The sequence below is a fragment of the Vombatus ursinus genome, unplaced genomic scaffold (genome assembly GCF_900497805.2).
Source record: "Vombatus ursinus unplaced genomic scaffold, bare-nosed wombat genome assembly UNPS02014798.1, whole genome shotgun sequence".
Classification (NCBI taxonomy): domain Eukaryota; kingdom Metazoa; phylum Chordata; class Mammalia; order Diprotodontia; family Vombatidae; genus Vombatus; species Vombatus ursinus.
This window is the reverse complement of record NW_020954576.1, coordinates 40429299-40447857: the sequence shown is the minus strand read 5'-3', so window position 1 is coordinate 40447857 and position 18559 is coordinate 40429299. Positions and strand designations below refer to the sequence as shown.

Genomic DNA, 18559 nt, shown 5'->3' with positions numbered 1-18559 from the left:
AAGACAAATTAAGTAGTTATTAAGCACCTACTATGTGCCACACACCGTACAAAGTAATCAAAGTAATTGCTAGGGTTACAAAAAATGGCATGAGCAGCTCCTTCCTCAAGGAGCTCATAAGCCAAGTGGAGGAGAGAACATGTAAAGTACAAACAAAACACAGCAAGGATAAATTGGAGGTCATCTCAAAAGGAAGGCATTAGATTAGCATTGACAGATATCAAAAAAGACTTGGTTGTTAGGTGAAATTTGAAGGAAGCGAGGAAAGACTAAAGGCTGAAATGAGCAAGGAGAGAATTCCAAGCATGGGAAGGAGATAGCCAGTGAAAATGCATGGAGTTTAAGAAATGGTGTATTGGGGGTGTATTAGGTTCTATGAACAAGGAACAACGGGGAGCCAGATGTCATGGGAGGGGAAGAAAGTAGAAGACTGGAAAGGTAAGAAGAAACAGGTTAGGAAGAATTTTAAAAGTTAAGCAGTATTTCATATTTGAACCTGGAGATAATCAGTAATTTGTTATTTGTTATATGTTGTATATATAATATGAATATTGTAAGCTAAGTAAACTACTCTTATTTGTTACTTTGTTACTCTTATTAGTACTAAGAAGCTAACTGAGCTCTTAAATTGTAACGATTGTCTGCCTTGTGTCTGATTTGGGAAATTATTTGTTATTTTATTCTGAGGTATAACAATCTTAATTTAATGGTAAATAGGAGTAGGTAAATCCTCATGACATTGTTTCAAAGAACCTTAATATCCAACAGTTTATTGATTAGTATATGTGTCATAATATGTTACTATTCTGAATGTTTTAGGTACCATACGCTAAAAAGCAAATCTATAGTCCCAAGGATGACAAACCTTATGATGATTATTGATAAGTCTCATCTCTCTGAGTGTTTGCCACATTATTAGGTGTAAGTGAGATAGCCCTCTATGTTCCTTTTCTTATGAACAGATGACTAAAGGGGGTTCATTGGGCTCACGTGTCTTACCAAGGACACTTATCACTTACTGAATGCTGCATTGGTGATAATAGGGACCTGTTGCTTTATTTATGATCCAATTGAAATTTTAGTGACATTGGCATCTGTGGCCTGGTCCCTTTCAAATGTTTCTTTTGTCTATATATGGGGGTTATAACTACGTAACTTAATCAGCTTACTTAAGCTAAACTGTAAGACTGGTTTTGTTTTGTTTTGTTTTATTGGGGTGGGGTGGGGGCAATGCTTTTCCAAATATTGTTTCCCTAGACAGCTTTGTGAATGTAGAGGTGAGATACAAAATAAATTTTCCTGAGGAGCTGTTTACTATGTTTAAAAAAGGTTGAATTCAGTTGAACAAATTAAGTGCCTCCTATGTTATGTTAGGTGCAGGAGAGACAGAGGAAATGAGCCAGTCAATACCCTCAAAGAAATAGGAATTAGACATCTACACAAATGAAGAGTGATACTGTCCAGTTCAAAAAGAATTTGCCAAATATTTCAGAGGTAGGAGCATATTGAAGAATTATACCCATGTTTTAGCAAGCGCTTAATAAAATGCTTGTTGACTTTTCAGATTCACCTCATCTTTTGCAGGAAGATGAAAGAAGGAAGTAATAATTCAGGGAATAGGAGAGAGAACCTAAGGTCATCCCTGTTTGGGTCTGGGATCTGAAAGCTAATGAAATCAAAGAGAGAGATTAGAAATAAAGAAAGCAACTTCTCTTGAATTTCAAGAGAGAAAGGGTTTTTTTTTTTTCTTTAAGTCTCATATGGAGTTGTGGAGTTAACACTGAGCTATACCTTTAAGATGTGCAAAACACTTTAGAAATATTATCTCACTTGGTCCTTACAGTGACCCTGGGTGTAGGTGCTTTTACTGCCCCCATTCTAGGATTTGGGAGACAGACTGACCAAAGTTAAGTGACTTGCCCGGGGCAGATAGTTAAAAAGCATTTGAGGCCCAATTTGAACTTGATTCTTCCTGACTCCAATTTCAGGGCTCTATCCACTCTATACCACCTAGCTGCCCCAATTTCTGAGTTATCAAAAAATAATCTTAAAAAAAAAATCCCTTTTGATTGTCAGTCTGTCCTTACCTAACAGAATTTAAGTCTATAAATGTGTTTTTGTTCCTAGATCAGTGTCAATATCTTCAGGACTCTTCCTCCAAGCGATAATCCAGACTTCGATCCTGAAGAAGATGAGCCAACCCTTGAGGCATCATGGCCTCACATACAGGTGTGAAGCAGAATTGTGTGTTGACTATTTATGGATCATTCAAAGTGAAGATAATTCTTCTCTGCTCATTGTTGTATCTTGTAGATTACAGTTATTAAATTCATAGATACATTTATTTTAAAATTTACCCACTTAATATTTTCTCACTTTCTAAAGAAATAATTAAAAGTATTGAGAAGTGTATTCTTTAAAGTATCCTCAGCCACACTTTATCTTTCCTCCCTTCTGCACACCCCCATACTGTTATTTTTTTTCCCCTTGAGTAGGCTTGTGAGACATGAGGAAAATGTTGAAACTGAAGGATTTTGACCATTGCACAGAGTTAATTTTTTTTTTTAATACAGAGGCATCTTTGATATGCAAAAAATGTTAGTAACAAGTAGCTTGATGGCACAGTGGATAGAGCACTGGGAAGACTCGTCTTCCTGAGTTCAAATCTGGCCTCAGACATTTACTAGCTCTGTGACCCCGGGCAAGTTACTTGACCTTGTTTGCCTCAGTTCCCTCATTTGCCAAAAAAACCCCAAATGGGGTCATGAAGAGTTGGACATGACTGAAACAACTGAACAACAAACAAGCATCCTCACATATGTCAATTTTAGCAAAAGACTAAATTTAAAATTTTGACACTGCAATTTGATCACAAGAATGATACAGGTAAGTGAAAAATAACACAAGATATTTTTCTGTTAAAGTATTAACAGAGTCATGAAACAATATACACACTGTATAGGTTCTTGAGGTTTTTTTATTTTTAATTGTTCAACATATCATCTTCCTGCTGGAGCACAGCTTGGGAATGCTTGAAGTATGACCATCTTAAAGACTAAGTGTCTTCAATAGGCCTGAAGTACGAAGGATAGCCATTCTTTATGTCTTAGTTGATGCCCCCTTGAACTTCTATAGTACTTAAGTAATTCCATTTTATCTTCTAGAATTGTTTGGTTTTCAAAATATTTGTGATAGAAGCTTGTTAAATTTACATAGCTTTTTAGATGAGAGCAGGAAATTATTAGTTTTGCTCAAAGCGCAAGTCAAACTGAAATTACAAATGCTTAGTTTATAAATTTTGTTTGCTTTTTACATTGGACTGAAACTGAATTGTATAAACAAAATATTTGAGGTAGTTGGGACTTGTTGCCTCTGAACTAAATTAAATTAAATTAATTTCTTAAATCTGCAAGTAGGATAGCAATCAGAGTTTTGAGATGTCAAAAAACAAAACAAAACAAAACCCATAAAACCACAACTTATTGTCAATAAATTGCCATTTTAAGTTCTATTTGAAAAACAAAGACAAGATATTATAGGCAGACCTCCAATCAAATTTCCATGATTCTGGACTCATGGCCTTTTTGCAGAATTGGAGCAAATTTTAAGGAAAAGGTGTTTACTTAATTTTCATTTACTGTTCTTAAAAACATTTCACGTTTTTGTTGTTGTTACTCAGTTTTTTTCAGTTGTGTCCAACTCTGTGATTCCATTTTGGGGTTTTCTTGGCAAAGACATTGGAGTGGTTTGCCATTTTCTTCTCCAGTTTATTTTACAGATGAGGAAACTGAGGCAAATAGGGTGAAGTAACTTGCCCAAGGTCACATAGCACCAGTAAGTGTCTGGTGCAGGATTTGAACTCAAGTCTTCCTGACTCCAGGCCCAGCACTTTATCCACTGTGCCACTTAGCTGCCCCAATTCACTTTTGGATAGTTTTAGTTGTTAAGTTTTTTGTTTTTCCAGATGTGAATCCTAAAATCTTTTGCATCTTCTACCCATTCTTTCTGGTTCAGGCCTCTGGCGACAAAAAGAACAAGACTAATCTGTCTTACACATGACAGCTGCTCATCTGCTGAATATAGTTATCATATCCACCTTAATATACTACACTGCCCCAGGTGGCTCAGCCAGTCCTCACATGGCTTGAACCTGGGGCCCTTCACCATCCTCATCGCCTATTCAGCATATACCCTCAAGCTTGTCAATATCTTTCCCAAAATAATGGCATCCCAAACTGAACACAATACTCCAGACATGATCTGATAGCTTAGATTATATCTCATATATTGGAACTCATCCCCCGCACCCATAGATGAATATATTATCTTAATATACTGAACCCATTCCTCACCTTCTTTTACTTGTCTTCTTCCCCCTAGGGGAAGTCATCATGTGCGTTTGGGAGGAAAAGTACATCTAAAAAGCTCTAACCAAAAAAAAAAAATAATAATCCTGCTTAAAGGGTTAAGTCCCTCTACATTCCCTAATCTTTGAGTTCCAATAATTTCTTACATTCCCACTCAAAAAATAATCAAATTGACTTAATTGCTGAAGTGATACTGTGCCTTAAATAGAATTTCTGTTCAATTAAAATATAAATATTTAAACTAACTTTAATTTTCATTTATTCATTTATCTGATATATATCTTTTGGTAGTTTTTCTGTTGGGGGGTCATTTTAAATGTTTATGGAAAGGAGTGAGTAAAAATTCAGTACAATAAAATATTTGCTGGGCTTACCACATGTAAACAAACTTTGGGTTTAACTTTACACTGTCCTTGGTCCTTGAATCCCTTATCCCAGTGTCCTGTTGCTATTCATCCCTTGCTAAATCCCAGCCTCAGATTGTCCCCCCCCACCCCACCCCCATTTACCTTTTCTACTCCCCTTTCTCTGTCAGCATTCAGCATCAAAGGCTGCACAGCTACGCCAAATGGGTCCACTGAATATTTGTTACCTAGTCTCACTTGGGCCTTCACTGCAGCATTCCAGTCCTTCCCTTAAGCACATGTTCCAAATGTTATCTTCTCTTCGTTCCTCCAAAATTGTCTCTTCTCTTCCTTAGCTGGGGACGTTGGGGAGAGAGGCAAAAGATGTCATTTGTGGCAAATTTTCTTTCTCTGCCCCCTTCCCCCATTGTATACTTCATATTACTTAAGCATCATTTTCCAGAAGCTTCTACTTTGCTCTAGTCTTGGACAATGAAGCTGCCCTTCTCCTTGCTACTCCCCCCCCCCCTTCTGTCCTTGATCTCATCCCTTTCCTTTGGTACCTTGCTCTTTTCTTTGATCGTCCCCATCTTCCTAATTTTCAGAGCTTTTTCTTATCTACTGACTTCTTCTTTGCTGCCTGAAAATATACTGAAATATACTTGATATTCACTTGACCCTATCATCTTCTAGCTATGTACTTCTCCTTCCCTTTACAGCAAAATCCCTAAAAACAGACTGTCTGTACTTCTTTGCCTCCACCTTCTACCTCCCGATCACTTCAGTTTTACCTTCCATAGTTAATCAACTCTATCTCCCACATTGGTGCCTTTGCATAGGTTGTCTCTCCCCACCAATGCCTGGAATGTTCACCTTCACCTCTCCTTCTTGAAGTCCCTAGATCCCTTCAAGGCTTAACTCAAGTGCCACCTTCTTCAAGAGGTCTTTCCTCATTCCCCCAGTTGTTAGTGATTCTCCTTCAATGCAACATAGATTTACCTTATATATAGCCTTAATTTACTTATCTTTGACCATGTTGTACTTATATGCCCTCTCCTTTAGAATGTAAGCCCCTTGAGGGTAAGAACTGTCTTTGCAGTTGTATCCTCGGTGCCTACTACTTAGTAATCATTTAATGAAGTTGATTTTTTTCGACTTTGGACTGTTACAACTTAGACAATTCTGTTTTACTTCTCCTGGAAATAAGTGTATAGGTAAAGTCACACCAATTATTAATAAAAAGCTTAATTAAAATTTCGCTTTTTAAAAACATAGTCTTTATAAGGACTATATATTTATAAAAGTCCTGCCATTTAATGTGATTAGTGAACTAGCTTACCGATTTTCAAAAGGTACATGTATCTGCAGTTTTCATTTGAGATGGAATGAAAGGCTACTCTTTAGAGTAGGTCCAATAGTACTCCTGTAGTAGACCAATTTCATAGCCTTTTTGAGAAGTACCCATTCTGGTTCATATGCTCAGCCAGCTTGCTTTTTGATCTGGGCAGATTACATTGTAGGAGTGGTGGGAGAGGAGAGTAGGGTATAACTCTAGCCTAACTAGTCAGATCTCTTAATATGATTTGTGGTCATACCTCCAGGGGACTAGTGACCTAGATGACCTTCAGGTTCCATTCATACCTGCTTCTGATTCTAATTACTTCCTGGTATGTCCATGCTGGCAGCCTCTGTTCCCTTGTCTAGAATCTATAAGCACTTAGTCTGTTTTCTGAAGTTCACTGCAGGCTGTGTGTGTTGCATGCATATCTGCTATTAAAAAGAGTCTTGGAGGAGTTGTGTAACAATTTCTTTACTTGCCCTTTAAATTTCTGTTAATAGTTGGTATACGAGTTCTTTTTAAGATTTTTGGAGAGTCCTGATTTCCAGCCAAGTATTGCAAAGCGATGTATTGACCAGAAATTTGTACAGCAGGTAAGGAACTCTTATTAACATTGTTTTATTAAATATAAGAATAAATACATATGATAGAAAATTGACTTCATGCAGTCTATGCTCCTATCCATAGTCTTGAACATTTCAAACTTTCTCCCATCCCCACCCCCCCATCCAGGAAGATGAGCTTAGTTTCTCAAAGGCTTTCTTTGATAGTAGCTCTTAGTTTGTTGTAGCATTTGTTATTCTTGCAAGACTATCAGAGTATGTCCATTTTTCAGATCTGTGTTCAGACATATTCCATCATCAGGACAGCTGTAAAATAGCTTCTGGCAATGGAGGGCTTTGAGCAAAGGGTGAACTTCTTGTAACATGAGTCAAATTAACTCACGTTCCCATAGTTGTTTCATGTCTAATACAAGACTCAGGTTTTGCGGAATACTCACTGTCCTCTCCAATTTCAAGAACAATGCTATGAGTTAGTTTTACTTCCCAAGCCAACATGTCAGAAAGCACTTCTTTGCCCAAATGCAGAAGTAAAAGCAACCAAACATTAGTATACAAACACCTTTCTTTTATTATGCAGGCAGGTTGGGACTCCATCCAAACAAAAATTTTAATGTAACCCAAAAATTACTTAAATGCATTTTGTGGTCACCCCCACCTGCCTCTGATAGCTTTCTCTCTCTCCCTTGCCCTTCCTTTCTCCCTGTGTCTCCCACTTTCTCCCTTTCTCTCTCTTCTTCCACCTCTCTCTCCTTCCTCTCATCCCTTTTTTTTCCATCACATAGCAAATCTTTCCTCCTCTTCTAGACCTTTCATTTTTGCAGTGTCTGGTGTGTATCCCTATCCAGCTTCAGGCCCCACCTGTATTTCTAAACTCACACAAAGCCTGAGATCTATCATGGTACAGTGGGAAAAGCACCAGATTTAGGGTCTCAGAGGACCTGGGTTCAAATCCCAACTCTGCTACTTTAGAACCTGTGTGATGCTGGGCAAGTCATAGCCCTTCTTTCTGTTTTACTTTGCCCTCTTGATTTCCCTTCCACTCAAAGTCTATGATTTTGGGATCTGTACAAGGTAGCTAGACTTCTGTAACATTAGCTAAGAACTTTATATACAGTCTAAAACTCGCACCAAACATTTTAGTTTTGAGGCTAGCCTAAGCCTGCACAATCTGCAGCCCGGCAAAGGATTTCCTCTACCTACAAAGGATGTTTTCCTCTACGTTTTTAGCGACTGCCAGAAATCCTTTAGCGTTGCAGCAAGCCAAGGGTTGTAAGCAGCCAGTAGGGGCTACAGGTTGTACAGGCCTGGTCTAGACAAAGATTTTGAGTCTTGTGTTCTAAAGTTCTACATAGACAAGTCTGATAAATCAACCAAACTACCAGTAATATAAAGATATTTTAAATGTTTAAGTCCTAGGCAAAAATGAGATTGAGTACTTTTGTTTTCATTATGAAAGATTTTTTTAGATTTAAATTTTTTTGTTTTATTATGAAAGTTCCTGATGTTAATCTTTTGGTGACCTTTTTATGCCTTCCTGTCAACTCCTGCCCTCTGACCCATGAAGTTCCTGACTCTTCTAGGTTTTTCTTTGTTTTAAATAAAATCATTCACATGATTTCATGTCACCCTTTCCAGGGCTATTTGTATTATACCTACGGGATACTGGGAGAGGTTCAGTGATTAATATAAGGAATGGAAGTTCATGATAGAATTTGTAGCTTCATTTAGGGGAGCTACTTTTTGGTCAGACCTGCAAATTATTACTAGAAGTTTGTGACCATTAAGTTAGAGATTAAACTTTATTTGTGTAATTCAGGTGTTTATTTTTATCCTATAGTTTCTAAACTCCTTTTTAAAAAATTGAACAAATGCTATAGATAAAGAACATTGTCAGCTTAAGATAACTCATTTAATAATTGCCTGAACTTAATGCCTTAGTTTAGCCATTCAAAAAGCATTTAATAAAATGTATAGAAATTAATGTTTTATTTTAAACTCTGACACTTCAAGTATCTTTCAGCAAAATTATTCAGTTTAAATTAATGAAATAGGGCTATTTAAGTAGTTAGGAGACTCTGTGTGTGTGTGTGTGTGTGTATTTCCTTTATGGATGTGCATTGTGGTATATTTGAGGAAGAAAAATTTAAGACTTTAAAGTCTGAATGTCTGGGTTTATGATACTATCTTAAATTTACTTGATACAATTTATAGCTGGTTTTTATTTTGCATATTCTTTCTTACTTAGCAGTTCAGGCATCTCTACAAACGCATTCCTGATTTCAAAGCCTTTGTGAATTATTCTTAGTGAATCTCTCTACAACAAAGTACCTATTGTAGGTTAATAGATTGGGAAACCGAAGCAATGTTTTGAAATTAATATGTGGCAATTTAAGACCTAGAACTTTATAAAACTTAAAAGAGTATAAATAGGTAAATGTCTAAAGAAACATGTTTGCATAGCTTGTTTGCCATCTTTAGTCTGAAAAAAAATTGTATATCTTTTAATGAATAACTAGGTTAAGGAGGTTGACTTGTTTTTTAAGCATAAGTGAAATAATCTACACTTCATTTGGGAATAATCTATTTATGACTTTAGCTATTATATTAGTAGATCCTTTTGTTAAAATGTAAACATGACTTAGTACCATAAATATAAGATTCTGGATCAGGAACTTGAGTTTAAATATGCTTATCTTGAACACAAATTTAGCCATTTTGACCTTTTTCTGTAAAACTAATATAATTCTGACAGCTTTTAGAGGTGGTATGACTTTCTCAAGAGAAAGCCAGCCTTTCAGTAAGAAAGATTTGGGATATATGCTGGCTGTTCGTCCCTGGCCTCATATCCTGAATTCTCAGTACCTCCTAATGACTCCCTAAGACGCAGAACAGGTGCTGACCTGTTTGTTTCATACCAGTGAAATCTTCAGTCTGGGTGTCCGTATGCTTACTTTCAAAAAAATTTAAAAAAGCTTAGGTGGTAAATCTTTCCAATAAATTTCCCAATGTTTGAATGTATATATTTTTTAAACTTTAAAACAATTTTATTAGTGATTTTAAATCTATGGTTTTAATTTGTCTTCAAAAAGCGTATGAAAAAGTTTGCTTAGGGGCAGCTAGGTGACGCAGTGGTTAGAGCACTGGCCCTGAAGTCAGGAGGACCTGAGTTCAAATCCAGCCTCAGACCAAACACTTGACACTTACTAGCTGTGTGACCCTGGGCAGGTCACTTAACCCCAATTGCCTTAAAAAAAAAAGTTTGCTTAGGTTTCAGCATTGTAGATGGGAGAAAACCATATTCTTATAGAAAGATAGCAAAAAAAAAATCAATACTAAACTAGAATTTGGGGATGTTTCACACACACACACACACACACACACACCCCTTTCTTGAGAATATGGAGTAATTAACTTTATTGTTAAACATTTACGTATCCTTACTTTTCAGTTACTAAGAACAGAATTGAGCCCAGTTAGAAAAGGTGGGGGCGGGGGGAGGTGTTTCTATTTAGTGTGATTTAGGAATTAAAAGTAGAATGAATGTTTAGTTTGATTATTTTTTAAAAAGTAATTTCTCAGATTTTTTTTAAAGCTCTTGGAGCTTTTTGATAGTGAAGATCCCAGAGAGCGTGACTTCCTGAAGACGGTTCTGCATCGAATTTATGGGAAATTCCTTGGATTAAGAGCATTCATCAGAAAACAGATTAATAACATTTTCCTCAGGTAAGTAGATTAGATGTACAATTTATTCCTTTCTTTGCACAGCATTTGTTTCACCTGGGCTTCATTTTGGCTAATTTTTGAGCATTAAGAAATCTACAGATTAATTAATAGCTTCTAGGTAATTTTTTAATAAGATGAAGACTACTTTGTAGTGTGATATTAATGTTTAGGTCATATTTGAGGTTCATTGTAGTACTAATATTTAAACAGATACACACTTACCTTTCAGCTTTTTAGTAGAATAGTCTCATAAATATTTGGATTACCTGTCCGAGCCCTAAATACTTAAACTTAGTCTTTTTTTTCCTTTTGGTTAAGAAATATTTATTGTTGAAGACCATTGCTGGAAGTAAAGAGGGCCTGCAGAAGAATTAATCTCACTGGCTGATAATGAAAGCCTCAGGCCCATTTAATTGGTGTATTTAATGGAAGGCAATGGCATAACTGAGGTCAGTAAAGGGAGTATAGATGGTGCAAGGGGAAGAGTACTGGCTTTCCCCCTCAGCACTGGGGCTATGACTGGAACCTCCAAAGTGGAACTGAGAAGACAAGGAAGGAATACAGTAAGGGACATGGCCAGGCAGTCCCCAACTATGGGGCAGAAGGAGGAAGTCCATGATGCTCTTGGACTCCTGGATACCTCCTCTCTCCATTCTTCAGGACAGTTCAGGATTTGTGTAGAGAATCAAGGGTCTTGCTTTAGTTACTTCTCTTTGATCTCCTACCTCTAAGGTCGTGAATAGGGAGACACACTCCAGTCAGTTAGGAAACTGGAAGTTTCCAGGCTGGAAGAAGAGACTCCAGAGAAAAGGAGTAAGGTAGAAAGTAGATACCAAACAGAAGGTTTGGCTGGGACACAGACAGCTTGTTGCACAGAGAGAGATTGGGCCCACAATGGAAAGTTTTTAGTATTGTCACTCTAAGCCACAAGGTATTCAATAATTTATTTTGATACAATTTTTTTAAAGATTTAAAATAATATCAAGAACAGCATCTAGTTTATTATGTAACTGAAATCAACTCCCTACTGAATTGTACAATTTAATGGAAAAAAAAAAGTAGGAGAATTCACTGTGAACTCCATACTTTTATACTCTGTGATTTTTGTTTTGTTTTTAAAGAAGTCAGTGTTTTATTTTAGGCTAGTAATCTAAAGAAATAGCCACATAGAATTAAAATTTAATTTTTCTAATGTAGGTAAGGAAATATATCAAAAGTTTCTGTTGCTACTGTTTTAGAAATGGAAGATGGGTGATGGGTAATTTACTAAAAATAGAATGTAAGTAGGATATCTGCTCCTCAAAGACATTCTTAGTTTGGATGTCTATCTCTTCTTGTGAACCTACAATATCTTACAAGCACCGAGGGCACGCATTAATAAATTTGGGTGGAATTGAACTTACTCCTAAACTTGGAAAATGGTGAGGGGTAGCTGAGTCAGACTGATAGGGCTTTATAATGCCTTTATTGTACTGCTATTATGTTGAGTTGTAGGGTATTTCCTTACCTGTTTTGAAAACTAATTTGACAAAACCTATTTTTTCCTCTTCATTGTTGAATGAGGTAGAATGTTTCAGTTAAATTCTCTTAATGAGTCATGATAAAAGCAGATGTGATTTAACAGGAAGTTAGGCATTCCTTGACCAAATCAGGAATTTCTTCACATTTAAGATTGGAAAGAATTTAAGTTTGAATATTCTTTGATAGTAAGAGGACCATTGGTCCCCCAACTGAACTTAAATGATGTCACTTAAGACAAAACATACTTGTTTTAACTGATTGTATTTGTTAAGAGAGTGATTTCTTCCCTTTTAGTCTTTTCTGTCTTTTAGTTTTGACTTTGCTGATTTACTTGACTAACAGTACCTCCCTTTTAATTGTTAAAATGCAGGTTTATATATGAAACAGAACATTTTAATGGTGTTGCTGAACTTCTTGAGATATTAGGAAGGTAGGTCACTTTTTGATAAATTTTATTAATAGATCTTAAATGCTTTTTGCATTATGTTTTGAGTTAGATTAGGGGGTAAATTTAATGCTTCATGTTTAAAAATGTAGCACAAAATATAGTTTTTCAGTTGAAACCTTATAGCCTCTACGAGGTCAGACACTTGAAACATGGCCATGTAAGAAAATCTGTTGCAGAGTAGACATCCTGCTTTTGAGGTTGTGGCATGTTTCCTGCTTGCGCCCTCTAAACTGACAGACTCTATCCTATATGCCTTTATTTAATTTCAAGTTGAGGGCATATGGGGACGAGAAGGAATTAAAATGAACTATAGAGAATATTGATGGAGATTTTTACAATTAAATTGTATTTTTAAAAATTTAACATCTGTTTTCTCTTCCCACACCCTTATCCCATTGGTGAAGAAAAAAAAAATCCTTGCAACAAATATGCATAATCTAGCAAAACAAATTCCCTCTTTGGTTATATCCAAAAATATGTCTCCTTCTGTAACTACTAATAAAGATATATTAAAAACCTATATTAACCCAGCTTTTTTACAGGGATATGGGAGAGTCTAAAGTCATAAATTTAAGTATCTTACACTATTTTCGTTACAAACATATTGTAACTCTTCTCATTAGGAGATTTTAGCCATATGTTTGGAGATAGTTTACAGGTAAAAGTACTCTGATCAAAGAAAGAAGAAAAGGACCCATATGTACAAAAAATAATTATAGCAGCTCTTTTTGTGGTGGTGAAGAATTAGAAACTGAGGGAGTGCCCATCAAGTGGGGAATGGCTGAACAAATTGTGTTTTATAAATGTGATAGGATACTCTTATATTGTAAGAAATTATGAAGGAGGCCCTTTCAGAAAAATCTGGGAAGGCTTGTATGAACTGGTAAAGAATAAAATGAGCAGAATCAGGAGGACAATTTACATAATAACAATATTGTTTTTTAATTCAATTTTATTTTCAGTTCCAAATTATCTCCCTCTTCCTTTACCTTCCCTCAGCTATTAAGAAGGAAAGAAAAACAGAAACCATTAGAAATACATATAGTCAGCTAGGTGGCGCAGAGGATAGAGCACCAGCCCTGGAGTCAGGAGGACCTGAGTTCAAATGCAGCCTCAGACACATGGTACTTACTAGCTGTGTGACAAGTCACTTAACACCGATTGCCTCAACAAAAAAAAAAAAAAGAAAGAAAGAAAGAAATACATATAGTCAAGCAAACAAATCACCAAATTAGGAGAGAGAGAGAGAGAGATTGATTATGCTTTATAGTCTGTACTTTGGGTACATTACTTCTCTGTCTGGAAGTGGAGAGTACGATTCATCTTGAGTCCTTTACAATTATGGTTTATCTTTGTGCTACTCAGAGTTCCTAAGTCTCAAAGTTGTTGATCTTTACAGTATTGTGATTATATAAATTCATGCAACTCTTCTTCCCAGGTTTTCCGAAACCATCCCCTTTCTTACAGCACAGTAGTATTCCATCACATTCATATGACGTAACTTGTTCAGTCATTCCCCAATTGATGGGCACCATCACAGTTTCCAGTTCTTTGACACCACTAAAAGAACAGCTATATTTTTATGCACATGGATCCCTTTTCTCTTTTTCATATCTCTTTTTGGGTAAAAACCTAGTAGTGGTATCATTGGTTCAAAGGATATACACAGTTTAATAGCGTTTTGGGTATAGTTCCAAAATGTTTTCCAGAGTGGCTGGATCAGTTCACAGCTCCACCAAGAGTGCATTTAAATCTATTTTCCCACAGCCCCTCTAGCATTTATTTCCCTTCTTTGTCAACTTTTTGTCAGTAAGGGAGTCTTACAAAAGGATTGCAAAGACAAACAACTTTGAACTACTCAGGATCACTGATCAATGCAGTGACCAACCACAATTGCAGAACACTCATTTGAAGTATGCTACCCACCTACTAATAAGAGACAATTTGTAGATTGAGACATTTTTTTTTTCATATGGCTGATGTGGGAGTTTGTTTTGCTTGACTATACATGTTTGTAATAGGGATTTTGTTTTTCTTGCTTTCTCAGTAGTAGAGGGAGGAGGAGGGAGGAAGATGAGAGGAAGAGAAGATGAATTTTCTTGTGAAAAAAAAAAATTTAGTTAAAAAGAAAAGAAATACTTTGGCATTTTGGGGTCTTACTGTGAAGTGAAGGAGAATTTACCCTACCTATTTATTTATGAAGAAACAAAATTTGTATCCAAGTAGAAATTAGGTTACTAGTTGTCCTAAAAGTTCAAGAAAAGGAAATTGTGTCGAAAAGGGTGTACGTATGTGACCTTGGGTAAGTTATTTCATTTCTTTGACCCTTATTTTCCCCATGTTAAATGCGAATGATATATATTTGATGATAATTTTGAGTCCCAATCATCTGAATGTTATTGAATGACTTAAAGGGAAAGTTAGTAATAGTTTTTGTAAGGTTAACTTAACAGCTACTGAATTACAAATCTATAGACTTAAAAGAAGTCATCTGGAAACACGTAAGTAATTGTATTTACTGCTTATATTTTTTCAGTATTATCAACGGTTTTGCCCTGCCTCTGAAAGCAGAACATAAACAATTTCTAATGAAGGTTTTAATTCCTATGCACACTGCTAAAGGATTGTCTTTATTTCATGCTCAGGTGGGTTCAAAAAAGATGAATGAATTAATAATCTACTTTTGAAGTCCAATATGGGTGGCAGAGAAATGAGAAATGTTAAGTATATTAAACTAGCTTGTTTTGTAGATTGCTCTATAATATACATACATGATATCATACAGAATAAAAGATAGAAAGCAATTAATTTAATCACTAGTGAATAGAGCCAGCTTTAAAATGAGAAAGATTTGTATTCAAGACCTGTCTCTGATGGGATCTCTGATATATGTTAGGACAGCCTTTTTAACCTTTCCTGAGCTTAGCTTCTCAGGTCTCCTCCAGCTAAAACATAAAAGCTGGATAAAAGTGTATATTGAAACACATTGAAAATCAAAGTACTTGTCTCATTAAAATGGCCTGCAAAATTGTGATATACTTAAGAAGAAATGTATTTTAAAATCTTGTATTTGCCTTTTTGTGGTATATTCTACATACTGTCACAGAGGCAGTAATTCAATATTTTCTATGTGAAAGGAAGATAATATATTTTTATATATTAATGAAAATGAATTTTTGGAAATAGTACAAAAATCTTCTATTTCCAAGGATTGAGAAATTAAGTAGCTTGTTATTTTAGAAGCTTACGTATGTCAAGATAAAGTAACATCTGTTAAGACATAATAATTTCTAGTTATTCATGTTCTAAAACTACATCATTAAATATTTTTGCACAATAATATTCATATAATTGTCACTTGTGTTTTAGCTAGCCTATTGTGTTGTACAGTTCCTGGAGAAAGACATAACACTAACAGAACCAGTAAGTGTTTCACTTATTTTTATGTGTTTAGTAAACAATATTATAGAAATGGTGTGTGGTGCTAGTAACGCACATGAAACTTACTTTTCTGGAAAGTTGTATATAAAGTTAAAGACCTTCCAACAACTAGCATGAATAGTGAAAAATATAGATTTTAAAAATAAGGTACTTTAGATGACTGGATCAAGTGATTGTGATATGGCATATTGAAAACTAGTGAAATTAAGAGTTTTAAAAGACTTGCTAAGTCTCTTTTTTCCTAAGTAGCTTTTAAAATGTGGCATTTTTCCCTACCTTGTAATCAGAGCCCAGGATTCAGTTCTTTAGAAGCAAAAGCATTTCTTTGTCCTTGATGAAGATGGTATTGTTCTATTTCGAATTGTAAATTTAACAGTATTTACTAAGAAATCTCAATTACTACTTGCCACTAAAATGAAACTATTGCAGATCGATGGTAGAATAAAGGTCATGGAATTTCATAGTACTGTATTATCAAATAAAAAAATACTTCTGATTCAAGAGTTATATAACATGAAGTAGAGAAATAGGCAAATATAAAAACAAACCTTAAATTTTTAACTCAGTGAACCCATTTGACCTTTAAGAGGCAAGTCTGGTGTTTGATATCCAAAAATACTTTAGATAAAGAGTTTATGGAAAATAATAAAGTATTTGAAATACTAGAATTTCTTTATATAATGTGTCTTCTAGAGGTATTTTTTGAAATGCATTTTTTTTAAAGTACTGAGTATTATTACTTTAACACTGTCAACATAAAGGAACAGGAATCATTTCTCTACTACCCCCACCTTTTTTTTTTAAATTTAGAATTTCTCTTGAAGGCAGTTAAAAGCACTTTTAAAAAATAAGTCAGAATAAAAATATTAACAAATACACTTAAGTCCACATAATTTGTACAAGGCAAATATAAATAACAATTTGCAACCAACTATGAGTTTATGCCTTACCCAAATCCACAGGAGCACTCACTAGAATTCACAGTAAGAAAACCTTTTAAATAGCTATTCACCCACTCTTGCATAGTAAATCATGCTTTGTTCTGTATTAGTAGTAAAGAAAGCTAATTTCATTTAATATGTGTAAAAACTCTTAGGGGGGGAATGGGAGGTAGGGTTTTGTTTGTTCTCAATGTGTTTTTAAAATACTTAATATTTACTAGGAGGACTGCCATCTGTAGTCACAGGCTTTAATTAGGTTTCCTTCCTTGAAATTTGTAGCAAGCATTTGTATAAATTTAAATCCTGGTTTCCCTGTCAAAATTTAAACATCTTTTGTCAGTTGCAAAATAGAACCCTTGTGAAAAAGACCCCAGACCTTTGGTACCTGTTCTCAAAACCCATTATTTTCAGGGCTTGGATGGTATTTGGGCCCAATTTGTACAGAATCTCAGAATCTGAGTTACAGAGGACCTCAGGAACCATCTATTTGGGACCTAAACCTAACCAAGAATCTCAAATCTAACCCAACTAAGTTCTAGTGAGAAGGTACCGCCTCTCTCTCAATGCAGCCATTCTGCTTTTGGACACTCAGTTAAGAAATTTTCCTTTTTATGGGGCTCCAAATCATCCTTTCTACATCAACCCCTCTGGAACCAAAGAGAACAAATTAAATGCTTATACATGACAGCCCTACAAATGTTTGAAGATAGATTTGTGTTCACACTCCTGGCCAATCACCTTTTCTACTCCGTATTACTAAAATTCTTTGGTTCCTTCAATCAGTTCTCATGTGGCAAAGCCCCAAGGCTTTTATCATCATTTTAGCTCTCCTGGAAGCTTTCCAGCTTATCAGCATCCTTCCTAAAAGGAAACAGGTGGCTACCTGTTTTAAACAGCATAACTTCCCTTCCCAAAATATGGTTCAAGGTAATTCCAGATAGTAACTTCTAGAGATATTGGAATTTGGATGCAGTATTGGGTAGTGGATGAGAAGAGAGAATAGATTCGGTGCCCTCCTCCACATATTCATAAAATTTTGTTTTAAATAGAGGGTTTGAGGCCTATTTAATAGGCCTAATACCATGTAACAGTTTATGTGATTCCATTCCCCTTTCTCATTAAGGAAAACAATTTTCTGGTCTAAAAATGCCAGGAAGGCCACAATCATTTATTTTATTATAAGTAGATTTCAAAGATTGTCTCAGGGCATAATACTATGTATTTTTTCACCTGAACATTTCTGAATTAATTCAAATAATGAAAAATATCCCAATTGTAAGTTTTTCCTTCATGCATAAAAACATTTGTGATTTTGCCTCAGTCTTATATGTCTGCCTTAGCCTGCTGGTTAGTATCTATTACTTGAAGAAGACCCACTTCATAAGTGCTGGTGTGAAGTAAGATTGTCATAGGATCATACATAGATAGCTCTATCACAGTCATTTTCAAGAAAAGCAAGTTGAAACTTTGTTACTTTCATTTTTTTTCTATACACATCTTTTTTTTTTCTCTATACGTTTCATAGGAACTTAAAACTAGCAGGGCCCCTAATAGGTCTTTGAATCTAGCTTGTTTTATGGTAGTATTCCAGATTACCTAAAGAAAATTGTTTTCTATCTCTAGGATGTGTGATTTTATAACTTCTATCTGTAGGCTGTCCTGTTGTTTTAATAATCCCTAAGGTGAAGTTTTTGGGTATACATTTTCTCGCAATTTAAACTTTTTTTTTCAAATTATATCTTCTGAAAATATAAAATTATTTGCCCTCATCCTTTTATAATTTTTCACATGCCTGAAAGACTTTAAGTTGTCCCTCATTGTCTTTAGTCTGAAGTTATACATCATTTCCTGTGCTTAATGACTCATAACATC

General features: G+C 35.3%; 1 protein-coding gene across 1 annotated transcript in view; it reads left to right on the top strand.

The window, feature by feature from the left end:
- The window catches only part of PPP2R5A (protein phosphatase 2 regulatory subunit B'alpha), an 80859-nt gene that overhangs the window by 52239 nt on the left and 10061 nt on the right, over nt 1-18559 (top strand). The window contains exons 3-8 of the mRNA XM_027870961.1: nt 2128-2229; nt 6551-6643; nt 10206-10336; nt 12228-12287; nt 14842-14950; nt 15675-15728. Of these exons, the coding sequence (XP_027726762.1) occupies nt 2128-2229; nt 6551-6643; nt 10206-10336; nt 12228-12287; nt 14842-14950; nt 15675-15728 (549 nt within the window). The remainder of the gene's footprint in view (nt 1-2127; nt 2230-6550; nt 6644-10205; nt 10337-12227; nt 12288-14841; nt 14951-15674; nt 15729-18559) is intronic.